Source organism: Dermacentor andersoni, chromosome 4 (assembly GCF_023375885.2).
Source record: "Dermacentor andersoni chromosome 4, qqDerAnde1_hic_scaffold, whole genome shotgun sequence".
NCBI classification, from domain to species: Eukaryota; Metazoa; Arthropoda; class Arachnida; order Ixodida; family Ixodidae; genus Dermacentor; species Dermacentor andersoni.
The window spans coordinates 146,625,799-146,652,983 of NC_092817.1; the positions used below are offsets into that span (position 1 = coordinate 146,625,799).

General features: G+C 45.5%; 1 protein-coding gene across 2 annotated transcripts in view; it reads right to left on the bottom strand.

The window, feature by feature from the left end:
* LOC126537872 (cytochrome P450 3A8-like) overlaps positions 1-24,752 on the bottom strand; it is a 37,458-nt gene extending 12,706 nt beyond the window's left edge. The window contains exons 1-10 of one of the 2 annotated variants that reach the window (XM_050184970.3): positions 24,475-24,752; positions 19,153-19,246; positions 14,366-14,418; positions 14,142-14,238; positions 12,279-12,395; positions 11,318-11,406; positions 9,718-9,863; positions 4,676-4,785; positions 2,872-3,013; positions 742-902 (exon numbers count right to left, since the gene is read on the bottom strand). In XM_050184970.3, coding sequence (XP_050040927.2) covers positions 742-902; positions 2,872-3,013; positions 4,676-4,785; positions 9,718-9,863; positions 11,318-11,406; positions 12,279-12,395; positions 14,142-14,238; positions 14,366-14,418; positions 19,153-19,246; positions 24,475-24,539 — 1,074 coding nt within the window. In that variant the 5' untranslated portion in view covers positions 24,540-24,752. Of the gene's footprint in view, positions 1-741; positions 903-2,871; positions 3,014-4,675; positions 4,786-9,717; positions 9,864-11,317; positions 11,407-12,278; positions 12,396-14,141; positions 14,239-14,365; positions 14,419-19,152; positions 19,971-24,474 lie in introns of those variants that run through there. The other variant, XM_072287936.1, reaches the window with a different exon arrangement.
* Between the last annotated feature and the right edge of the window lie 2,433 nt (positions 24,753-27,185).

Genomic DNA, 27,185 nt, shown 5'->3' on the forward strand with positions numbered 1-27,185 from the left:
GTTCAAACGTGATCTCTCGCGGTCTGGATATTCTTGTGTTTTCGACCGTTTCTCCCAACTGATCCATAGCTCACTCTACTTCGCCATTTCACTGACTGTCGAATGCTCAGCTCCTCTGATCACCCACCAAATTGCGCCATCTAGCCGGGCCTTGAATCTGCACCTTCGTCTTTGGGTTCTCTGTGCGTGCGACTGGAAGGACACACAAACGCTGGCAGCTGATCTTACCTCTGTTCTTCCTGTTTGAGGCAGTTGATCTTACCTCTGTTCTTCCTGTCTGAGACAACGCAGTTTTACGCTATGAGACTTCACTCAAGGCAGCGGAACTACATGGCACCACGAAAATACGCTACGAAAACGCACAGCAGAAGGACGCGCCTGCTTCTATTTTGCCTTCAGCCCTGATAAGTTCCATTTCTCCACTACACAAGACTAAATCATGATGAATTTAAGAACTGTTATTGTGCTACTTAGGCGCAGATCTGTTTCGAAATCCGACTTAACTTTTACCGACTGTGACACGTGAGAAGAGGCCGTTAGCTAGCATCACTCTATTAAAAAAGATTAATTTCGATAGAACCTATTTTGTTCGGACGCCACTGTTTACCTTTAGACTAGTGACAACGTGGACGCAATGCTGTATAAATCAGAGTTGTAATGGGAAACACAATCCAGGCGCACCCCAGCAGTGGCTTTTCAAAGCTGAATGGCAGTAAAAGTGAGCACAGATGCGGATCTTACGTGTGTTTCAATGCATTCGTTAACCTCTTTTCGCAGTTTGTTCTGCACATCCGGGTTCAGCGCCAGGAGATATGCGGTGTACGCCAATACTGCTGACGTGGTATCCAGGCCGGCGAGAAAGAACTGCACGCATTGAGCCATAGCTTCCGTTTCTGTCAAACCTAGAGGAGAAAATGTGATTTTATTGTCGCTTTACCGCTGCTGAGAAAAATATTTTTTGACCTCGGAACATACGTCCCAATTTAAAACTCCATCATATCTATAGTCCGAAGCTAGAATAAGTATTTCACGTAAGCATTAATGGATAAGTAATAACCATCAAGTGCTCGGCATTTTCAACAGGTTTGACAGTCAGGTGTCAGGCACTGTCCAAGGACTTGTGTTCAACAGCCTTCACCACTACAAAAACCGAAGTCGCCACTGCTTTGACTTCGATCTTTCACCGATTACTGAAACTAGCGTACTCTCTTTGATGATGGTTTAGGCTGTGGCACTGTTACTACAGAAATTTCGTGGAATATATGTGGGAACTGGTGCGAAGCGAAGCTTTTTCTGATATGTTAACCCGAATGTTACGCAAATTTAACGCTTAACGTTCTAATCCAATGTTAATGCAAACGCAACACGACACAGATGTAACACATCGAGGCAAGTGCTTCAATGTAGATTTCACGTACTTCAGATAAAGCACAAATACTCCTTAAATTTATTAAATAGAACGCAAGTGTCTGTCGATAGTTCGCACTGCACATATTATCACCACCACATCACAAAGCCAAGTTTTTTTTCACGCTAGTTGTAATCAGAAATGTCAGCGTTCGTAAACGCCCATGCGAGTTCAACCAGCAAAATTGTGCACGATTCCACGAGCGTCGTGTCATATATAGAAGTGATGCGCAGAAGGACCTGGTGCATGGTATTTTTTCTGGTATCTTCTCGATGGCGCTGTTTGCTTGGCACACAGTGAGAAGCTGCAAGTGCGTCATAAAATACGAGACCTGAAGAGAAGCGTTTAGCGTGCCTGTTTCTACAATCAACATTTGTTGCCCTCTCGATCAGTCGCTGGACCTGTACTTCATCTGTAATGACAGGCTAGGTAACAGCTAGGGAGACGTACAAGGAAAGCGCATCCGAAAGTCGGTAACCACCGGTTTTCTAGTTTTCGTCAATCAACGCTAACGCTTCCAACGAACACCAATGGCGTTTTGCCGTGTCTGCTGTCGTACCCAGGGGTCGCTGCCTCAGATGCGTACTTAAGAAAGCGCAGGGCGAGGAACAATGCTCGCTCAGTGTCGATAGCTCCCGTGTGTGGTTGCTCCACTTCCTCTTTACATTCTCACATGCGCTCACGTTTTGCATCACCATTCGCAAAGTAACGAGACATTCTTGTTCCGGTGTATGCTGTACTTTCGCGTCCTTTTTTTTTCACACGCTCAAAACACAGTTTGCTTCGTTTTGCTGTTGACGTAGTTTCACGTAAGGCAACTGACCTATACAGTCGGGTAATTAATTCAGTCGCCGACTTCTTTACTTCTCTGTTTCTAGGAACGTCTGTGGGAATGAACATGAACATCGCCTTGTTAGATTCACGCCTTTGATTGTATCACGCCGCAAGAAACGCAAAGCCACAACTGCAGCCACGACAGCCCTGACGCACGTTCGTGGTCCCCTAACTGTTGAATACGGGCAAGATTTGTGGGTGGCGGCCAAGTGAGTAGTGTGGTAGTCGTTAGTGGGAAAGGGTGCTGTGTCTACCCGATAAAAAAGCACCAGTCGGCACCCATAAAGTAGAGGCCAGCGGCAAAATAGCTACGCTATAGAAACTTATTGCCGAGGACCCCAACACAAAACAATAACTTCAGCGATGTTCAGGTGGAATTCGAGCCGAAATACAATAATTTCACCGACATTCGGCGCATTAATGGGCGACTTGTTACTCCAGAAAACGATGCCGCCTTCAGATAGTTCACGGGAGAGAAAAACTGCGAATGATTACTGGGCAATAACAATAGGCCTTGGTTCCACTACATTCACCCTAGAAACAGTATGCTGATCAATGGCAATGCATAAAGAATATCCTCGTTTCATAACATCCAAAAAAATATTTCCGCGATGATATTTCTCACTCACGTCTCGCTCCAAACACAACGTTGCACTTGGAGTCAGACCCTAAGTTGAATACTTCTGAATTATGTTCTGGTGCACTTTCGCCGACATCGCTCAAGGTGCCTTCTTGCGCGTCCATCATAAGCTGAAGAAAGTCTTCGTGGCGCTGCGAAATAATAAATAAGGGCATGTGAGCGTTCAGTTCACAAACAGGGTACTTTCAAAGCACGTACCATAACTCATAAGTGCACAAAAAGAAAACGTGCCGTTACCGCCTAGTCAAGGCTTATTCTTCGGGAAGGTGTGGGCCAGTGACCAGTAGAGCATATGATTCTTTCGGAATTTAAGTGCAAAGAAGAAAAGTGACAAACGGAGAATAACGCCTCAAATAATTAATGCAGAATGCTAAAATGGGATTTCCAGTGACATCAAGCAGAGCAGTATAAGAAATTTTCTCATGCTAGCAAATTTGGGAACGATGAACTTCCGAAATGTTATCAGTATCAACGAAAATAAATCTAAACAGGCGTAGAAGTTCTTTTTCCGAGCATTTTGTTTCAAGTCATCGTTAGGGCATCTCACACAGTCACAGTAGTATCACAGTATTATGAAGGCCATTGTGCGGCCTTCATGATATTCTTTCATACGCTGCCTAATAATTCTTATTGAAACAATTGAGCGGCATGCATTGTCAACAGCATGAATTCCAACAAGGTGCATGCAACAACATGCGTTCCCACAAAACAGTCTTTCATATGAGTGTGTCCACAAAAACACGTCTTTCTATGGGCTTTAAAACTTTTTTAAAAACACCTATTAAGGTCACAAACGAGAAGACAGGGGGTTGACCCAGGGGCCCGATTTTCATTAGTCATATCATCAGAAGCCAACAAGCACTGACACCAAGGACAACAAAGGGGAAATTACTTGTGCTTAGTAAATGAAATAAAGAAACGATAAATTATTGGAAATGAAAGTGGATGAAACACAACTTTCCGCAGGTGGGGAACGATCCCGCAACCTTCGGATTTCGCGTGCGATGCTCTACCGATTGAGCTATCGCGGCGCCGTTTCCCCATCCACTTTCTTTGGTATTTATGTTGGCTAGTACAACCCTTGGAGGGCTAGCCAGCGCCACTACTCACAGACCTTCGCGGCGGATGTGGAACATCCTTTTTGCCGCAGGCGTCACGAGAACCTGATCTTTTTGGGTGAAGGCAACTAGTCAATAAACCCCCCCATATTACCTGAAGGCATCAATGTTGCCGGATTCGAGACCCTCGTTATGTAGTAAACGTGAAGGGGGCTAACCGAGTGGCCCAATTTTTATTAGTCATATCATAAGAAGTCAACAAACACTGACACTAACGACAACATAGGGGAATATTACTTGTGCGTAATAAATGAAATAAAGAAACGATAAATTAATGGAAATGAAATTCGACGAAAAAACAACTTGCCGCAGATGCGGAACGATCCCGCAACCTTTGTGTTTCGTGTTCTACGCTCTACCAATTCAGCTACCGCGGCGCCGTTACCCCATCCACTTTCTTGGGTATTTATGTTTCCTAGTAGAACCCTGGATGTGTTAGCCGGGTGAAGGTTGTGGGATCGTTCCCCACCTGCGCCAAGTTATCGTTTCTTTATTTCATTTATTAAGCACAAGTAATTTCCCCTATGTTGCCTTTTGTGTCAGGGTTTGTTGGCTGTAAAGGTCACGTTTCTTTACTGTAGTGTGGTGTCGTGTGGTGATAGTATGCACGCTTACCAACTTTACAATATAACTCAGCAGGAACAAGCATTTCTTAAACATGGTCCACATAAATACCTCATTTTCTCTCTTCTTCATAACGGCAAGTGTGAAGTTCTTGAGATACTCAAAGGCTCTGGGGTCAAACACCTTCATTCGAAGTGCGTTCATCAGTCCAGGAAACAACACTAAAAAAAGCATATTTTCTCCCTTGACGAATTTTCGAAAAAGTCATTTTCACAAAAACTGCAAGTCATGCACTAACCTCATCGTCGTCAGTAATAAACGAATATAACATAGAACTGCCGCCATTCAGCCTACTGCAAATCGCTGCACGGAGATGCATTCGTGGAAACAACAGCTTCAAACAGCGCAACAGAGGACACAGCGAAAGAACCGCGCGAACACAGACATTGCTCCTCGTTAAGACGAGGTTTTGTTGTCAGCTGTGGACACACGCAAATAGGCACCGGCTGAAAATAAAGCACAGCACTAAAACTCCTTTGCTTCTAATTTGCAACTGCAACAGTTGGCAAAACTTGCGTCAAAGTTCGCGAAGCCAGCTTTGTTTTGAATGTCCATGCTGCACCTAACATCGCGGCGTCTCCTACAGTTAACGCATAAGGAACCTTGGCAGCACCAACAAATTTTCGCGTATTTCCAGTGGTTGTTGACGCATGGGAACACAGTACTAAAAAGTTCGGTTGTTTGCGAAATTTCCCATAATATGGCCAATATACTGAACGCAAGCTAGAATAACTTTTACAAAAGAAACAATAACGCTTTGTTCAGGCATTCTACATAAAACTGCACCGACTACTAAAGCTCGTTTTGTGCGTATCTTGTGCACCCCTACATGCGTAGTACCTGTTCTATTACTCAAGTTCATTTTTATCGCTACATTTTTTTTGTTGACCTCTCCGCAAAACCACAATGCACATTGCGAACACCAACGAGTGTGAATTATCAATTCCTTTGGCTTAGCTACTAGCGCTAACAAGACTAACGGAAAAAAATGTGGGACAGGATAGAGCGCTAGACTTCACCTGACAAGCTTTATTCAGAAAAAAACACACAAAAAACACCGTATCTATGAATGCGCAGACGGAGGCATAAACGAGTGTGCCACGTAGGAGAAAACCAAATGCGCAACGAAGCTGATAGGTGCCCGCAGCAAGCCATTACAAAGGATTGATCAGGCTCTTCTCAAGCTACAACACTTCTTTATCAGTGAGTGCCAGGGATGGAGCGCTTACACATCATCAGAAGCTTTTGAAATGCAATACGCCTCAAATCTTTCCCTATCTAACTGCCTGGCGAACCGTCTGAGCACTTGCGTGTTTCGAAAACACTGGAAGCATTTACGTGAACATGTACTGCAGTGGTCAGCGAAGTGGCCAGCGCCTGTCAGAGCGTTTACAACATTCCGGTGCTCCCTAAGCTGCTCATTCAGGCACCTGCCTGTTTGTACAATATAGCACTTTCCGCGAGTTAGTGGAATTTTGTACACCACACCCACACTGCAGTCAACAAAGCGGGTGACATGGTCTGTAGTGCGTGTACCTTGACTCCCAACATTTTTATACCAGCCTGCACATTCTTGCGAGCTTGAGTGGCAGTGAAAAACAACAACCACACCGCACATGTTCGTCACATATTTTAGGTGGAGGGGACACCGCGTGTACGTATGCCACGGCCACAGGGCGCCCCCTGGGGCTTGTATTATTGCACCGAGCGGTTGCCGGGCCAGCTTTTATCTTTTTAATGGGACTCTCAATGACTGACACCAAGGTGTTAACGGGATACCCGGCCCTACGTAAACGGCTCGCTTGTTGCTGAACGCGCAGGAAACCTAGTGCACATAGGTTTAATCAGAGCAGATTCCACGCAGTCAATAGCTATACTTCTTTTCAAACTTAGAGTGGGCCGACGAGTAGTCAAGCAAGGACTTCTTGCTCCTGGGAGAGTAGATACAACAAATGGAACTATCATTCATTGTGATACAAATATCTAGGAATTGTAGACGACCACCTACTGGCAACTCATGTGTGAACTTAATACCTACTACACACTTTTCAGAACAGCCAGAACGTTTTTAACAGCAGAGCCGCTCCCCTAAGGCTTCACACCTTTCAGAACAACAAGAAAGTAATCGGCATACCTAAAAATCTTAGCTACAAAGTAATGTCAAGTAATGTTAAAATGCGATTGTCAGAACAGATGATAACAATACTAATAACAAATCACTTAAAAAAGGCGCTATGCGCTATCCGATGCAGATGCCACCTTGTTGGACAAATGTGTCCGCGTCAAAAACAACAAGAGCATAAGAGAGAAAAAAATCCTAGCTGTTCGCCGGCTAAATCGGAGCTTCTGCTCCACAAGCCCATTCAGCGGGGTCGCCCTCCCAAACACCAATCTGATCACCGACCATGTGACGCCATCACCCTACGCCTTCTAGATGGCAGTCCTACCCCAAACGCCCCTAGTATCCGGGTCCTTGGTCTCACCATCTCTACCAACGGCTCCAACGCCTTGGCTCTCAACAAGATCTGTGTGCCCAATCCCAAAACACCCTACGACTTCTTAAACGTATCTCTAACCGACGAGGGGGACTCAAAGAAGAAAGCCTTCTCCGCCTCGTCCAATCCTTTGTCATATGTCACATTACCTACATTGCTGCGTACCGCAACTGGTACCGAGCTGAGCAAAACATGCTCGACACCTTCGTACGAGGGGTCTACAAGAAAGCACTTGGCCTCCCGCATTGCACCAGCACTGAACTCTTCAACCAACTGGGAGTTCACAACAACCTTTCCAAACTCATTGAAGCCCAACAACGCTCTCAGCTTGAACGGTTAACCCTTACTGAAACGGGAAGCTTTATTCTGTCCACGCTTGGCTTCACCTACCATCAGCAACAGGGCCCCAAACAACCGATCCCGACCGACATCCGTAGCTGGATCTACATAGACCCTATCCTTAGAAACATGCACCCTGAATATAACAGGGCCCGGCGCCAAGCTCGGGCCGGAGCTATCATAAAAGCCCTTGCCCACGTACCTGGAGTCACATTTGTTGATGCAGCCCAATACCCCCATGGCACACAATTTGTGGCCGTCGCAACACGCGATGGAGTCTTACACCACGCCTGCAGTGTCACTACCCCCACTGCCGAGACGGCTGAAGAAGTGGCCATCGCCCTGGCCACTTTAGATCCCACCTGTCAAACCATAGTGTGTGACTCTCGCTCAGCCGTCACTAGCTTCAGCAAAGGCCGTATTTCTCCCCAAGCTCTTCGCATCCTCTGCCAGGCACCACACTCTAAAGACAGCATAATCTCCCTAACATGGATCCCGGCCCATGCGGGCCCTGTCCACCCACACCTCCCCAATCTCAACGAGGTCACCCACTCCATTGCGCGAGGCTTAGTCAACCGCGCCGGAGTCACTGGAGATGAGTTAGACACCAGGGACAATCTGACAACTTATACCGATCTCGTTAAGGCCTTTTACCTCAGCCGCCGAACCTTCCCCCCGCCTCACCCAAAGTTCAGCCGGGCGCAGGCTACCACCCTGAGTCTACTACAAACAAACACGTACCTTTCACCCGCCCGCCTCCACCTTATATTTCCAGACGTCTACACTACCCCCAACTGCCGGTGCTGTGGAATTCACCCGGCTACGCTTCCGCATATGCTATGGGAGTGCCCAGCACAGTACACACAGACTAACCCCACGACTCTCTCGTCGAGGTTGCATGAGGCTCTGCGGAGCTCCGCCCTCGACGACCAAACCTGCGCGACCCAGCACGCCCGCGAGGCGGCGGCGAGGCAAGCCCTCGACGTCCCTTCGTGGGAGGCTTAGGCCCGGCCATCATAAAGTGCTGGTTCTACAATAAAAGTTCATTCCTCCTCCTCCACAAAATTGTCAACAGAAAGGCCAGTGGTATTTTAAAAGTCAAACGGACCAGATTCTTCGATATTCTCCCTGACATAAATTAAAAGCCAGCCTGAGGGAGGGAGTAAAAAAGCTCTTCCACGTCAATAGAGAAGGCAACCAACGATTCCCAGGTATTTTCATGTGTAGAAAGGTAGTTAACCAGCTCATTTGAGTTATGCTACACGAACGGGTCATTCACATGCACCCTATCAGGGTGTTTCAGAAGAAATGTTGACATTTCTCACTGTCCAGACTCTATTTCATTTACAATTGCTCTGGAAGGGACGTCTACTTTATGCGTCTTAGAGGAAAAGAACATTGTCAATAACGCACGTCCCAGGAGGCCCCCTGTGGCCTTGCCATACGTACACGGGTTTTCCCACCGCTTAAGAAAGGTCGTGAAGAAGTGCGGTGAGGGTGTTGATTTTTCAGCGCCACTCAAGCTCGCAAGAATGCGCAGGCTGGTAATCAACATCGGGAGTACATGCACTAAAGACCATGTCACCCGCTTTGTTGACTGCCATGTGTGGGTGGTGTACGAAATTCCCCTTCCCTGCGGAAAGTGCGATATTGGACAAACAGGCACGTGCCTGGATGACCGACTTAGGGAGCACCAGAATGCTGTAAACACTCCGGCAGGCGCTGGCCCCTTGGCTGACCACTGCCGTAGATGTACACGTAAATGCTCCCCGTGTTTTTATAACACGCAAGTGCTCAGACGGTTCGCCAGGCAGTTAGATAGGGAAATATTTGAGGCGTATTGCATTCCAAAAGCTGTTCACGGATGTGTAGTGCTCCATGACTGGCACTCACTGATAAAGAGGTGTTGTACCTTGCGAAGAACCTGAACAATGCATTGTAAGGGCTTGCAGTGGGCGCCTGTTGGCTTCGTTGCGAATTTAGTGTTCTCCTACGTGGCACATTCGTTTATGCGTCCATCTGCGCATTTATTTGAGCATACGGTGGTTTTTTGCATCTTTTCTCTGAACAAAGCTTGTCAGTCGAAGTCTAGTGCTCTGTCCTGTCCCATCTTTTTTTCCTATAGCCTTGTTAATGCTAGTAACTTTGTCACAGCAAATGCGTCAACACCAACTCGCCCAACATTCTGCAGAATATCAAGTCCCATGCAGTAACACCATTATTATGCCTGCAGTCACAACTTGTCCGCAGTAAACATACTTAGCACCAGTAGGCGTAGGTTCAGGCCTCCCGAGATCACCGTTCTGACACATGTCACGAACTCGTTCGTTTTATCTGAGTGCGAATCCACTTCGGTGCCAAACGCGCAACGAGATATCACGTCCATAGCGTAGTGTCCGTAAAACCTGTGAATCACAAAAAGATAGTTACCATACCAGAGAACTTCATTTTCTGCAGCAGGAGAAGGCGGTATGTTATTACCAAAACAGAGCAACAAAGTTTGCGTAATAACGTTACCGAACTATAACACGTTACACGCAGGTACAAATCCACCTACAAAATTAAGTTCTGGCTACATCATTATACTCGAAGCCCGTAGGTTATTATCGCAGAAACTGTGTCTACCCCCAATTTTCTTTTGGCGTATTGTACACTTACGGACCGCATGCTCCGTAGAATCTGCAAGACGCTAACATCAGAATAAAAAGGGAAATATCGAATCTGATATAAGCCTGCAAAGAGAGAATCGTCGTGCCAGTTCGAAGCATTGAACTTTGGACGGGGAAGAAATGTCACAGGCAGTAGCCAACGGTTGCTTCCGACCAACTATTTGCTTTCAGTTCCAATTCGCCCTTTTTTTCTGTGAAGCATGCACCTGTTGATGCAACTGAATGTCGTGATACCCGCGCGACCACCTCCTTCTTTTTTTATTGTATACCGACAGCGCCTATGGGCATTACAGTGGGAGCTTTAAGGACACAGGAAATTAGAGCAGGTAAACATGATATGGGGGTTACATACATAACTACTCAGAGTGCACTGATTTATTAGAAGCATACGCAGAGCGCACACAGAGCGCAGTCGCTCCAGATATGCAAATTGGTCAACTCTCAGCATTCCGAGAAGTTAGAAGACTTAATAGTGCATGTTCTTCTGCAGCCCAAACCCACTCCATTCTTACTTCCTGTTCAATAGGAAAACAGCAGACTGATAACGCGTGTTAGCATTGTTAAGCTTATTCTCCATAATTGTCACCCTCTGCTTCTAGTTCTCAGCGCCCGTTCCTGCTCTGAGTGTCGGCCTCCCTTGTGCGTAAACGCGCGAACGCACTTATGCCACGGCTCGAGCGTTCATCGTCGTCTTCTTCCGCAGCTGGTTCCGATGCCGCTCATCATGCCAGCGTTGCCATACTGTCCCCCTGTGAGTCGGTGTTATGGTGATTTCGGTCAGAAATTCGTTGCCTCAATATATCGCAAAATGAAAGTACATATACAGCTGTGCTAAAATTTCTCATTAAGAAGTATTAGTAATCATCGGACACTTTTCACAAAAAACGACATTACCACCTATCCCCGCCAATTCACCCATTCCCTCTCTATGTAAGCGCTCTCCATGAGAGCAGTTGTAGCTTTGACGAAGACAGTTTTCCTCGTCGAAACGTTGGCTACAGCCTGAGACATCCCTTGTTCTACGAGAACTGTTGCTCGGTGCAAGTCCACATGTTCCTGTGAACCTCTCTGAATAAAAACTAGGTTTTTAATACTATTCATAGAAAATGTGTCGGTGGTGTAGTTAAGCAACGTGGTGTCAAAAACGAATTGAATAAACTTCGATTGGGAGGCAGAAAACAAGTGCCTACTGCTTCATCTCCACATCCGTTTGGGTATGTGCAGCTGTCGTCAGATGAATCGCTGTTTTCTTCGCACACTGTTGAATCAAGTCAGTCATCTGAAAATAATAGAATAACTTACGTACCATGAACTAGAAAGCACTGTGTCTGCGCCCTACTTCGAGCTTGGGCAGAAGTCCTATTTGAAGTTTGAACAGAAAGACTCAGAGCGGCGATCTTACGGAAGCACCCTGTTTTTATCCCTCTAAGTGGAGTCTTTCGTATTAGGAACAACTTTATTTGAATCAGTTAATTCATGTCGTATATACTTGAACCTGCGCGAAGGGACGAGGACAGGATCAAGAAGAAAACCACTACAGGACACTAGCTATCCGTATACGCTCATCTTGTCGTCGTTCTTTTCGTCTTCCTGCCCTTTTCCTTCCACGTGGCTTCAAATTATATTCAAGGCTTCCGTTAGGCACAGCTGTTTGTTAAAACTGCCTCCAGTACATCACGCTCACACTCTTCGCTCATACCCTTCACTTTAAAAAGTGGTCACTGCAGTAATAATGCTCTACACTATCTTATAATTGTAATGATGAATAATTGAACAAGATAGAATGTGCTTTCTCAGATATCTTTATGGAAAATACTATGCCCACACGGCAGCCCGGAAGCACGGGAAAGAAACGTCCATCCTTGACGGATGCGTACTTTCACATGAATGTAGTGCAAAAAAAAACTTTTATATGTGGCCACCAGTCGCAAAAAGAAGAAAAAGCTGCAGGTTTTTGCACGCTATAAATTTTAATCAGCTAGAAAAAGCGCAGGGTAGCTGCACACTTCACAAAAGCCGAAACGTAACCTCCAAAACAAATGGCTTCGAGCATAATAAGCTAACCACATATTCGACAAGTGCCAACTATTGCTCATTAACTGTCCACAGAACGGCAAGATGGCATCAGAAGGTAAGGCAAGAGGCGCTAACCTTGCGCAGTTTTCCCGTTGTGAAGGCGGGACTGACACTTGGCCGAATTCTTCGCCATGTTTCCAAAGGGGTTACGCCAACCGTGTTATCCAGCAGAGGCTCAAAAAACTGAAACGGCTGAAAGTGTTGCAGATGTCCCAGATAAGCGCTGATTTTGATGCATATTGAACTCACCTATTATCAAAAAAATGACCGAGAGCAATCAGTTTCTTCAAATAACCTCTCTGCATGCGCACGTAAGCATGTCGGCATGGTTTGTTCTATGATGCTAACTGCGGTAGTTTTAATGACATTTCTTTGGTAGGGACGTTTCCGCTAGCATTGGAGTTCTCGACAGCAGTAATTCAGGTCACGATCAAACTAGCTGAAAGTATGGTCATTCGTAGCAATTACTGTAACAACTTTACTGCATAAACATCGGGATGTGACTGTTAAAATTCTGCTTTCATTATTGGCTATCAATGGGTAACTTGGCCTTGTGCGGGGCATTTATGAAGCTACCAGCATCTATAAACCTAATGTTTGCTGCCTGTCAGAAAACATCCAAGGCTGGAGCTCTCGTGGCCAGCTGTCACTAACGTTCTCTAGCGTTCACGAAGAGGCCCAGTAGCGAGATCGTCCAGGCACCCCAAAAGAATCAACACTTTGTACTAAAATCTGGGATGACGTTAAGGGTCACGCCAGCCCGATCATCATGTCAGATTTATGGCATCACTGCATCGATTTGAGGTTAGTCAGGATCATCGGCGACGTTATCTCGAGCTACGCGTTACCAACATAGTTACTAGGGCAGGTCCCATTGTCGCAACATTGGCTCCTTCGGCATTCGACCACTGTTACTGGCTTCGAGCCTCTATCTTCCTGTGAATTTCTTTAATGTTTTGGTTCTATTTATGCTGCATATCACCTGATGTCTGCGCCTTCTCTTAAAGGACTACAGAAATGATATCAAGTCGAGCTGCATTTCAATATCGCATTTCTAAAATAAAGGTTAGCCTTAAGCTGAGCGGATGCTTCATCCCACAGCAAAACCAAAAGAGAGACTCAAGAATGGGGATGCGGCAACATTGAAGTTCCAGCACCTCTTTCCCCTGATGTTGTGGCCTTGATAATGTATGCTCAAGTTTAAGTTGTTGTTTTTTTGAATTAAATATGACTGCACGGTATTTTACGCAAGCAAAACACCTAATTTGGACATATCAATAATTTGTTCTTAACAAAAGCTGTCTGAAACGCGAAACGTTTCGAAAATGTGACCACCGACGTGCATCGATGCTGTAGAGACTCGAAACTCACGGCACTCAAATTCAACTTGTATATTATTCTGCAATAACGGACATGTTCTGGCTTATGAAATAAAAAGAAACATGCTTTCCATGGGCAATTTTTCATGATAAACTCATTCAACTCTGCTATATTTCCCAGTTCACGTTCCCTTTCCTAAGCCCCGGCCTGTGCCCGACTTATTCACCACGCATCGTAGCCCCCCCCCCCCCCTCCCCCCTACTGGTATTTGTTCTTCTCACCGCTCTGCCTTTTCTTTATTCGCTATTTTGCTGATAATTATACAAGAGTGACTATTCTAGCCGTTAGCACTCGCGTACCAAGGCTATTACGTTCGGCAGCCTGCAGTGTATCACCGTGGTATAACCTTATGTAAAACCGCGTGATGGCTTTTCTGGCATATCACAATTAACTCTCTGGAGTTGCATATCTTTTTCCCGACTGTTTGACTGCATATGCGATTTGAGGCAGAGATACAGGAAAAGAACGTTAACTGTGGTATGAACGTTCCTGCGTACCGCTTGATATAATAGGCACTCCCTCAACAGTACGTCCTCGTGGAATAAATTTCAGCCTCACCATCCTGTCTGGTAAATTCGGAAAATCCTTCACAAGTACCAACTTGATCAAATCCGGTTCTGCCACCATGAGAATTGGTTCGCCACCTTCAAAAAATCTGCACAGAGTGCAAATGTATAAAAGCTTGAAAGAGTAAAAGAAAAGCACTTCTTCGTTCCTTTTATGCATTAAATTTTCCCGCACGAAACTTCAGCAACAATCTAGCCTCGCATGCACGCACGCACCCAAAGAGTTTGCCCATCTTCTTATACCGCTCCACGTCCACAATGTGGGGAGGCTGAAATGAACACCACAAAAGTGAAACTGGTTTTCAATATGTGCACACTGCTCAACATAGGAAAGTACATAGAGGTTACAACAAGAGATGTGAATTCCACAACAAAGTCACAGGCTGGCACGGCACACGCATCACAGTCACAGCGTACGCAGGAGGAGTGGCTCCATAGGAGCTCCATTTTCTGCGGCATGCGCTAGAGGGTCTTCGCGGTGAAGTATCTTTACGCCGTTTTCACGAGAACGATCTGAACTGCCCGCCCGGCGTCGACGGCCAGCTACGGTTTGTGCTGCTCTCTGCACAACGGTCTGCTGAGCCCAACGTTGCCTAGTTGCCGCCGCGCGCGTAGTTTTGCGATTCGATTTTTCAGCAGTGGTTCGCACAGCGGATACACATGCTGCCGCGCTAGCGCGTAATGTGTTGTGTGAGGAGAAAGGGCATTGCAGTGAAGCCGCGTCACCCTCGCTCTCGCTCTCGGAAGCCAGTGTCCGCCCGTTCTTAGTCCGTGCAAGCTCTCGCCGGCGTTCTAACTGCGCCTCGGTAAGGCCGGACCAAAAGTTCGTTGGTGCTTAAGCTTCGCCTTTATGAATGGAACGCGATAGAGTTCAAAAATTGGCGCCACCGTCTGGAAGACGTTGAAGTAACGAGCGTTAGGTGTTTGGCTTATTAGAATTCATGTGGGTGAGAATAAAGAGAGGTACACCAATGGAAATGCCCTGTCCTTCTTCAAACCCACTCTGGTAGTGAACGTATCGGCGAAAGGGGCGCATCTGAGCGTAGCTCCCGAGAAAGGAGGCTATTTATATACGCCTGCACGCACGCCGCCTAGCGGAGTGATCCACGCCTAGCGCCATCTATCGGAGAAATCGCGCTCACGTGATTAGTTCAACATACCCGTGTTTTTACGATAGATCTGGTCAAGACTAATCGTTTTATACTGGTCCCATTTGTAGACGTCTACCCCTTGTCGAGTTAGAAACCCCTCAAGGTACATCCGAAATAGGAATTTGCTTCATTTGGGGGTCAAGGTGGGCCTATAATTCGGCTTTCTGTGCGATCTGTGTACTTTTCAACTAATAATTCAATCTATACAACGTTTATGTCTTATTTAATCGTGGCTTTACTTGTGTACCACCACCCATAGGGTTTTATTTACATACCAAATTCGGTACACAACTGTCCCCTGATGGGTACTACTTGTTGTCGGAGTATATATAGCGGAATGAAAGTACACAGGGTGTTTCAGCGAACACTTTCAAAAATCTTTAAAAGTGGCCTGTGGCAGATATCACAATTTTAATTCCTGAGCTCGTCTATTCGAAGCGGCGGACAATACTTGCACAAGAATTCGAGATCCAAAATCGACTAATTGATAAAAATGCACTAATTGAGTTTTTAGCTAATTACATTATGGCCCATGTTGCAATTTACAAATTCGAGTCGTGGAGTTTGCAAGCCGGATCCACTTGGAACTAATTTTCAATATGACACCAGTTTCGAGATATAAATGCCCAAGCTTTGGGGAGAAATGCACTGGCGTTCCAGTTAATTTGTTAACAAAACCTCGTTTCATGCGCTAAAGCACACAAGTACGGCTATTCCTCCTTGCGGAAGAAAAGTTACAACAGAAACCATCTGACGAGTAATGTAGACATTTATGCGATCACCGTTGAAGGAATGTAGTGATACACCGTATTGCCACTGCGAAAACGTCTCATGTTTTGGGTGTGCATTCAACTGCGCTCCTCTCTCGCACTATCAGTATAGTGATGATGTTTATTGACATACCCTTTTAAACGGGGCAGGTCAAAAATAGTCACCCAGCCTGCTTTATTTAGTAATGTTTTACAACATTTGGGGCTATATAACCTTCTGCTTATATGACATCCATCCTAAATTTCGTGTTTAAAACGTCTATCACTGTAGTGTACCCTTCCCCACACTTGCAAATGCTCCAATTTAAGCTATCTCTTCCCTGCTATTTTTCCCACCAATGCTCGAATCGTGTTTTACTTATCTGGACTCCTGGCTGGTTAACTCTTGATTCTACTTTGAGTCCCAGCGTTTCTGAAAGGTGGACATCCTTACGCGTTTCACTGGGTGAACATCTTGGCATTCCATTTCGATGTGCCCACTTGTTTCCGACAGTTCTTTTTTTTTTATTTTGCACCACACACATGCCTCAACCTGTGGTGCATGTACGCACCGGTAGGCTTTTTGTCATCAGGCAGCCAGCTCGTGCCTCAAACAGCAAGGCACTCCACTTTGCGTTATCATAGAAATTTTCCCTCCTGATTTCTTTCTTCGCGTTTTTGTAAATCTCCATGAACTGTTTTTTTTTTCATTCTGTCCACTCAATTTATTATCTCCGTTTCGCTCTCATTGTTTATGACTCCTGGTTGTTTATATACCCTTTCAGTTACCATGTACTTGGTTGCCAACTTGTCTGCCCTCTTCCTTCATTCCGTGTTTACACTTTTAAGGTACAACTGTTTGTGCCCTTTAACCAACCATTTCATTTCACACATGTTCCTTTGTACTTCTTCAAAACTAATCTCGCTCTGCGCTTCTCCGACTGCAAAAGAAGTCGCCCGTATCTCCTTGCACTGCCCCATTAGTGGTTTCACCATGGACTCCTTAAGCCAGGCGACCCAAAGTACTCTGGTTGATCTCAAACGCCGACAAGATTTAGGATTTAAAGCACAGAATTGTATTTGCGAACGTTAGCGCAGCCCCAATCATAGTTTTCTAAATTCCTCTAACAATCTCGTATTGGTTGTAGCCCCAATGCGCTCTATATTTCATTGTTGTGCATTCCGCTTCCCTTTCATATTTAGCTTATATTAGTGGGTGCTTGAGTAGGTGCTTCCTTCTTTTATGTATACACCCAGATATCAATGTTACTTGAGTTGACATTCCTCCGAACACGCCTCCCCATCTATCAGCGCATGCCGCGAAGCGTGTGCGTGGTGAAATGTCTACACGTTGTCTACACGTTGTGTACAGACAAGGTTGTCTAAATGTATATTCAGGCAAGATTGTCTGAATATATGTGACGTTACTTCAATGCTTCCCTGCACTGGAGAAATATTAAAGGATTTTGTGTGTCCAAATTGAAGACTGGCACATACCCGGCAACCCAAGTTGACATCGAATCGGTTGGTTGAAGTGTGGCGCATACTCGGCGACGTATACCCAGTCACCGGAGTTGGCGTCAAAGAAATTTGTTAAAAGTGGCTCATACCTAGCGGCACGTACTCAATGATCGAAGTTCATCTGACCGTTCCTTTTGAACACGGATTCCTCACCACAGCAGTCCCTGTGCTCTATATCCATTAAACCATTGGATACCCAGTGACCTAAGTCGAAACAAACTAATCGAAACAAACATTATTACTCTAAAGAGCTTGAAATATTCCGAGAACACTAACCGCATTAACACTGTCCGACTGAACAATGGCTGAGTGAGTGACAGAAGATGATCCTTTTCATGCCAGCAGCATTTTAAGGGTACTTAACTCACTTTGGGGGGGGGGATGGGGCTGTATGAATATCTGTCTATGTCTCTAACCATTTTCTCTAACTATTTGATATGGGGCAGCAGGTATGCGCTGCTATTCAATTAACCCCTTTTATGGCAACTTAGGACACAATGTATGTGCCGCTCTCAATCTCTTTGAGGCCAACTTGAGTAGCTGAGCAATGGGCCGCTGCGTATGTGGTGCGTTTCAATGACAATCAGTCAGTCCGTTGCGCGCCAACTTGCTTCACTGGGCATGCACGAGCACTTATGTGTCGCTCGTCAATAAGCCACGTTCGCTCCAATTTGTGTCCCTGTGTATGTGCAACTGGGCGTATGCCACTCTTCAATTAACCTCTTTACGACAACTTCGGTCACTGAGTATGCAGAACTGGGCCTCTGCCAAAAGGCATGTACCACAAGGTATATGCCCTTCTTCAATGAACTTCTTTTGCACCGACTTGGGTCACTAGTTCAGGTTAATTTGTTATGTGCAGTTTTTCAACGATCCTCTGTGACGCCAACTTGGGTCACTGGATATGATCCACTGGGTATGGGGTGCTCTTAGATAACCAAAAAATTATTCAAATTTCACTGGTGCTGGGCGCACTGAATTATGCGTTATATACATAGGTAATTTTGTTTGAGTACATATTCATACATGCCGGCCACCCATGCTCGTTGAGCAACGACCGACTCAAAAGTGCTTTCAGTGTGCGCTTCTCGCCAAACTTTGTCTTTTTAGCGGTGAAACTTTTCTGAAGAAGAAAACGCAGCAATGTTTATTATGACAAATGCATCGAAAATCGAGAGCCAGTTACATGACTTCGCGTTGTCTATCCATGATCGCCCATTATCGCACAGCAATGTTATGATTCTATGGCAAAGGGTCTTGGGCAGTCAAAGTTAACGTAGCACTGCTGCTTCCGTAACCAAATCAATTATTCGCTGTTGTAAAAATAAAGCAACAGCCATCAGCTTGCTCTGTTTGCATTTCCTTGTCATTGACGGTGCCTCACGAAACGTATTCAAAGGAGAATACTCAAGTCACAAGGCCATCGCAAATGACCCCAAAAATGTATGCCATTTTCTGTCTACGCTAGCGCTCGCCCCTGTCTTCTAAATGTGTACCGAATGTGCTGTAAAACGAAAACTTAATTGCAACGTATTCCCACATGCAAGTATTTACGCACGGGTTAGTATTGCCATCTACTTACCTTGAGAAGCAAACGTTTGACCGCTGCTAACACAGAGAGAGGTTCATGCTTAACGTTCTGTTCCTTCCAATAGTTTCTTTTTCGTGCCGAATATCTGCAAACACAACCAGTAAATATCAAATGAACAACCCAGATGACTCGGGCAATTAGCACAAAAAAGCGCATTTATTCCTTTAAACTTATGCGTTCTACACAGGTTGTCTCTGTTCTCATGCATCGGGTTTTCAAAAAAACATTCAGAGCCTTTCGACTATGTGAAAATGGAAGACCAGCGAAGCTCTTTAGTGCACAACACAAAGGTGACCTAGAATGTTGAACAAAGTTGCAAACACATCTATTGTCCTAATCTGTGGTCATCTTGGCGATAAAGGTGCCTAAACACATTCACGTATTACCTCTGCTATTAAATGTGTCCGTCACGTAAGGCAATAAATGGCTCATACGTACCTCCTTTAAGCAATAGCTGAACCCTGCCTTAGCGCGGCCTTCCCATTACGACAACAGAAGTGCAGTGAAATTCTACGCTGGAATGATGAGCGGCAACGGAGTCAGCATGGAAGACGACGACGCTCGAGCCCTTCCTGATGATGATAGTTTTTTGCACAACGGAGCCAGCTACTGAAGAAGACGACGAAAGCGCGAGCAGTGGCACTAGCGCATTGCGCGGTTGGAGCCGAGGCTATTTTAACAGTCGTTTTTAAAAAAATTGTACAAAATTTTTTTTCGGAAACAACTTACCCTTGTGCCTCGACCCTCTTGGGGCCCCAGGTGTGACAAGGGTAGTTCAAGGGTGTGTTACAGGTCCCCGAGCCGACAGAAATATGTTCCATTGAGGTTGGGCCCTTTCTGCACTATCGCCAGGATCGACATAATCATTTGTTTTTGTCAACATCTCAGACACAATTTTTTCCAGATCCTAGCATAGCCAGTTTTGCTGTAAAAGGACGAGCCATTCTACGCGAAAATAACCAAATTCATATTGTTCACAGTAGAGCAGAGTAGCAGCTGTTCTGAAGTAGGGGGCCCCTGCGGCTACGAAGATTCCATGGATAGTTCCGTTCCAGGTACCGGTAGAATGAAAGGTTCCAAGCGACATTTAAAAGAATGAGAGAAACTACAATGTTGAATTTTAGAAACACAGCTCCAACTCTCGGAGCACACTACATGCTACAGCCCTTTCATGTCCGAGCCTTTCTCTCGCAACAGTTCATATCCACATTTTATGGCGTTTATTTCCCTCTTTCACTCATCAACTTAATTCACTGGCCAATCACAAACGCCCAACCCTTCACGTTCTATACCGGCCCCAACGTCCCACCGTTTGGCAGTACTCCCACGTTTTTCCGAACCCCTACTTGCCTCCAACGTCCCACCGTTTTGTCGACCCTCTTGTCTCCAACGTTGCAGAATACGAGGCAAACACGTGGGAAACGGTGAACCCGCCGTTTACGTCCTTTCCTCGAGAGTGCTTCACAATGACCGTGTCATCAATTAGTCAATTATTGACCTTTTCATGATGGTCAATCTGTCAGAATCCGGAAACTCTCCTACGCTATATTCGGAGGGCGGTGTTGTCTTGAATTCAGCTGTCATTTCAGGGCGTTCGAAAAGCCGTATATCTGGAACATGACTGCTTGTCCGTAAGACTCAGGTGACTCTGATTAAATTGCCTTGAGTGAACGACGAGGCATGAAACAGCACCGGTGACAGCTGCATATCTGCCGGTAAAGCATCCTTCGCTCCGAGCGATCGCAAGGCACAACAGCGCCAATAACTTTTTTTAATGCCATTTGATCTATTTAGCATTTTCTAACTAATCGCTTTCAATTCGTTGCAGTAAACGAACACTGTTCACCATTCATCATCATCATCATCAGCCTAGTTACGCCCACTGCAGGGCAAAGGCCTCTCCCATACTTCTCCAACTACCCCGGTCATGTACAAATTGTGGCCATGTTGTCCCTGCAAACGTCTTAATGTCATCGGCCCACCTAACTTTCTGCCGCCCCCTACTACGCTTCCCTTCCCTTGGAATCCAGTCCGTAACCCTTAATGACCATCGGTTATCTTCCCTCCTCATTACATGTCCGGCCCATGCCCATTTCTTTTTCTTGATTTCAACTAAGATGTCATTTACCCGCGTTTGTTCCCTCACCCAATCTGCTCTTTTCTTATCCCTTAACGTTACACCTATCATTCTTCTTTCCATAGCTCGTTGCGTCGTCCTCAATTTGAGTAGAACCCTTTTCGTAAGCCTCCAGGTTTCTGCCCCGTAGGTGAGTACTGGTAAGACACAGCTGTTACACACTTTCCTCTTGAGGGATAGTGGCAACTTGCTGTTCATGATTTGAAAATGCCTGCCAAACGCACCCCAGCCCATTCTTATTCTTCTGGTTATTTCAGTCTCATGATCCGGATCCGTGGTCACTACCTGCCCTAAGTAGATGTATTCCCTTACCACTTCCAGTGCCTCGCTACCTATCGTAAACGGCTGTTCTCTTCCGAGACTGTTAAACATTACTTTAGTTTTCTGTAGATTAATTTTCAGACCCACCCTTCTGCTTTGCCTCTCCAGGTCAGTGAGCATGCATTGCAATTGGTCTCCTGAGTTACTAAGCGAGGCAATATCATCAGCGAATCGTAAGTTGCTAAGGTATTCTCCATCAACTTTTATCCCCAATTCTTCCCACTCCAGGTCTCTGAATACCTCCTGTAAACATGCTGTGAATAGCATTGGAGATATCGTATCTCCCTGTCTGACGCCTTTCTTTATTGGGATTTTGTTGCTTTCTTTGTGGAGGATTACGGTGGCTGTGGAACCGCTATAGATATCTTCCAGTATCTTTACATATGGCTCATCTACACCCTGATTCTGTAGTGCCTTCATGACTGCTGAGGTTTCGACTGAATCAAATGCTTTTTCGTAATCAATAAAGGCTATATATAAGGGTTGGTTATATTCCACACATTTCTCTATCACCTGATTGATAGTGTGAATATGGTCTATTGTTGAGTAGCCTTTACGGAATCCTGCCTGGTCCTTTGCTTGACAGAAATCTAAGGTATTCCTGATTCTATTTGCGATTACCTTAGTAAATACTTTGTAGGCAACGGACAGTAAGCTGATCGGTCTATAATTTTTCAAGTCATTGGCGTCCCCTTTCTTACGGATTAGGATTATGTTAGCGTTCTTCCAAGATTCCGGTACGTTCGAGGTCATGAGGCATTGTGTATATAGGGCGGCCAATCTTTCTAGGACAGTGTTCCCACCATCCTTCAACAAATCTGCTGTTACCTGATCCTCCCCAGCTGCCTTCCCCCTTTGCATAGCTCCCAAGGCGTTCTTTACCTCTTCCGGTGTTACTTGTGGGATTTCAAGTTCCTCTAGCCTATTCTCTCTCACCTTATCATCGTGGGTGCTACTGGTACTGTATAAATCTCTATAAAACTCTTCAGCCACTTGAACTATCTCATCCATATTAGTAACGATATTTCCGGCTTTGTCTCTTAACGCACACATCTGATTCTTGCCTATTCCTAGTTTCTTCTTCACTGCTTTTAGGCTTCCTCCGTTCCTGAGAGCCTGTTCAATTCTATCCATATTATAGTTCCTTATGTCCGCTGCCTTACGCTTGTTGATTAACTTAGAAAGTTCTGCCAGTTCTATTCTAGCTGTAGGGTTAGAGGCTTTCATACATTGGCGTTTTTTGATCAGATCTTTCGTCTCCTGCGATAGCTTACTGGTTTCCTGTTTAACGGCGTTACCACCGACTTCTATTGCGCACTCCCTAATGATGCCCATAAGATTGTCGTTCATTGCTTCAACACTATGGTCCTCTTCCTGGGTTAAAGCCGAATACCTGTTCTCTAGCTTGATCCGGAATTCCTCTAGTTTCCCTCTTACCGCTAACTCATTGATTGGCTTCTTATGTACCAGTTTCTTCCGTTCCCTCCTCAAGTCAAGGCTAATTCGAGTTCTTACCATCCTATGGTCACTGCAGCGCACCTTGCCGAGCACGTCTACATCTTGTATGATGCCAGGGTTCGCGCAGAGTATGAAGTCGATTTCATTTCTAGTCTCACCATTCGGGCTCCTCCACGTCCATTTTCGGCCAACCCGCTTGCGGAAAAAGGTATTCATTATCCGCATATTATTCTGTTCTGCAAACTCTACTAATAACTCTCCTCTGCTATTTCTAGAGCCTATGCCATATTCCCCCACTGACTTGTCTCCGGCCTGCTTCTTGCCTACCCTGGCATTGAAATCGCCCATCAGTATACTGTATTTTGTTTTGACTTTACCCATCGCCGATTCCACGTCTTCATAGAAGCTGTCGACTTCCTGGTCATCATGACTAGATGTAGGGGCGTAGACCTGTACAACCTTCATTTTGTACCTCTTATTAAGTTTCACAACAAGACATGCCACCCTCTCGTTAATGCTATAGAATTCCTGTATGTTACCAGCTATGTTCTTATTAATCAGGAATCCGACTCCTAGTTCTCGTCTCTCTGCTAAGCCCCGGTAGCACAGGACGTGCCCGCTTTCGGTGCTGGGGCCGAATTTGTTCCTAGTTTACATTAATGATATAGGTAATTTCATGACTTCTTCGGTAAGGTTATTTGTGGATGATTGCGGGATATATCGACACGTAACCAACACTCAGGATTCTTATCACTTGCAGTGCAATTTGCACAGGTTAAGTAAATGGTATCAGGTCTTGCGATTTGGAAGCAACCGTAAACAACAGCTGAAAAGCTAAACCCATTAACATATAACATGGAATAACACACATGGAGTAACAAGCAAGTAGAACTTATATCCAACAATAAAGTATCTATAGTTATAGTCGGTGCTGCGATACACCTGACCCCTCAACAGCGGCAAACCGGTCGTGGAAGCTGTGACAGACTGTACACTTACCGCGCAGTTTGGGTGCATGAAACTTAAACATGAATTTCTTTTATGAAGGATTAACGTTTGCGTGATCAAAAGTAAAAAATGGCGAGTTGGTATGGAAGCATGGCTAAATTCACAGCGCGCACTACTGGGACACAAGCTAAGGAACAAGAAAAGACAGGACATGGTGCCGTGTCCTGTCATTTCTTGTTCCTTAGCATGTGTCTTAGTAGTTCGCGCTCTGAATTTAGCTAACGTTTGCGCGTATTTCAAGAAGCTGGTTCTTGTTCCGTTTATGTCACGGTTTGTAATGGCGCGGCCTATTGCAACGAAAACGTAACAATGAGCAAGAATGCGACTTTCTACTGCACGACCTGTCATTAGCATGCAAACGAATTGCGGAGAGTACTTAGTTTACTCACAGGTATAGAAGAACGCACAATGTGACGGCGAACAACAGCCACCCGGGTACACCCAGTAGAGACATGTCCTTACAACTGAGCACAGACGCTATTGAAGCTCCGTCAGAGTGTACCCGTCAAATGACTCAAAAGTACGAAAGTCTGCGTGAAACACAAAACGTATAGATGATGTTCGAACTCTCGGGAACGCTGATAAAGCCAACTGATGAGTTCTCGGCGGCTGGCCACCACGAAACCAAAAGCGTTCGCGTCCCACTGCTTAGCACATAGTGACCCCAGTGAGCGGGCTGGGCCAACTGTGGCAATAACCCCGTTGGCCTGCCATCGCATTCCGAAGCCGATGTGACTGCCACGCCAGGATGCGTCCTTGGGCGCCTTTTGTGCCAATTGGGCCTGGCGGTCGCGCGAAGAACGATAGGAAAGGAACAAACTAGGAGAGAGCATTACGTCACGCAGACAGCCTGTGTAATCCTACTCTTGTGAATCCATGCCCCTCGGGCTTTCTCCCTCGGGATGTCGGCATAAGACGCGACCCTACTTGGCGGTCTCCTTAGGACAAACGGAAGCTTTTCTGCGCAACCTCTAAAATTAGGTGCGGCCCGCAGTTGCTCGTAGCACGCAGAAAAATTGCGGTGACGCCGTCATAGAGTGTGTAGTTTCAAGAAAACTTCTATTCCGAAAATTAGACAACCACATTTATTATTTTTGAATTCTTACGTTTTATGTGGTCCATAGCGCAGGTTAAGTACGACCTTTAACCTTTATTGGCATTTTCAGGAAAAGCTCACCTGAAAATTCTTTATATCTTTTTTTTGTCGTCACCATATGTCACGTATCTTGAATGTTTGTTTTGTTAGCAAAAATTATCTCTGTAAACTATATTGTAGGCAGCTCTAGGAACGAGATTTTGTGAACAGCAGTTTTCCTAAATGTCTCGTTTGGTCATGAAATGCATACATATAAAGATCAATTCAAATACTGGAGAACATGCTGCTTCATTTGATAGTGAGGAGGGATAATTCAAGGGCACCTGGCGCAAAGGTGGAGTCTTCTTTTTCTTTTGAACGTAACGCTGGCTTGGCGGAAATCGCTTAAAATCGTCTTCTATGTTTTTCAGTTTTAGTTCTGCCAATAGCCCTTGTCGGCGCTCGTGAAATATTTGCCCTAATTGCTTGCTTTACGAGCTCAACCCAGTACCCTCCTAAAGCTAGGTTCTAGCAGCTTACGTTTAATACTCGTCGCAACCGGGCCGACTGTAGAACAACGAACGACACGCCGATTTGTTTCGATTGCTCTCGCATTGGGCAAACCTAAGGACACTGCTGCCGAATTTGGTCATCGTTACCATTGTGGCACATTTGGAACTGTTCAGCACTGTAATTCATTAACGTTAAAGTATGAAGTAATTGGTTCTGTATAATTCAAAGTATAACAGAGCAACCCTTCTTGAACAAGGACGAAGCCTAGTTCAAGGAAGTCGCACTTTTATACTATGAATCGCCCGGAACAACGCTACCGTCATATTGCTTTCTAAGTTCAGACTTTGTACGATGACGGCCGAACTACTACCTATAGGGACAGCCAATCACCCTAGGCCCTACGCCTTCGGTCTCGTTCACCGCAAACTCATCGCTCTTCCTCACTGTCGTCCATTCCTCCAGAAATCGAGCCGATGCATCTTCCGGAGTTGAATCTGTATCGTCGAGCCAATGACGATATCCATTGTTAAAATTCTACGTACCAGCAGAAGCCTTTTAAGCACTACGGTCGATGGCGTCCCAGTTAAGTCCCTAATCAACACCGCAACTCAGCTGCGTCTAATGAACGCTGTTCTTTGTCAAATATGGTGAAGAAAGACTGGATTGTGGGCAAATGCCTATTTCTTGCTGCTACTCAGGGCCACACCCTCTTGGTTCATGAGCACGAATTATGGGTTAAGAAGCGGTTTAGCACTGACCTTATAGTGCCTATAAAGGCCTGTTATGGTCTCTTGTACCTATAAATCTCTATTTCGGTCCTTTATAGAAAATGTATCTCTATTCGTTTTACTTTGAGCGCCTAGAAAAGCATTAACGGGGTGGTCGTTTTGTTTCAAAAACACCTTCTTCTTTCCACAAGACCTAGCAGCATTGACAGATGATGTTAATTGAAAACGCACCACAGGCCCTTTTCACGAAGTAGTTTGCTCTCGAGGAACGAAATGGCGCTTTTCGCCTCTGCCTCAGACGTTCCCGTTGTCTCAGTCGACGGCACACGAATGGGAAACCATTACCGCTTCTACCTTGCTGCCGTGCGATCAGCAGCCGGCAATGCGTCTGAGTGATCGCTAAATCATTGTCTTGCATTCCTGCTGCAAATGTGGCACGGAAGAGAGAAGGCATCTACAGTAGTTGGTTGTGAAAAATTCCGGCAGAACACGTCTCACGATGACTGTCAGCGGCAATGCGTTAGCATTGAATCAATATAATCGCACTTCCAACTGCCACCGTCGAAACGAGAAGCATGACGCATGTACTGCAGCAGGACTCCTTATTCGCGCTCCCCTAAGAACGCTCGGCGGCATCTAGCGCCGCCACCGAAGTGAAGCCTGCATGTATTCTGCAGTTGCGAGTGAGATATGCGACTGTTATTGGGTAGCATAATGACGTTTACAATGGAGTGCCAGTGCTGGGTTTTTAAAGGAGCGCTGTGCAAACTCAGATGTGAGTGCG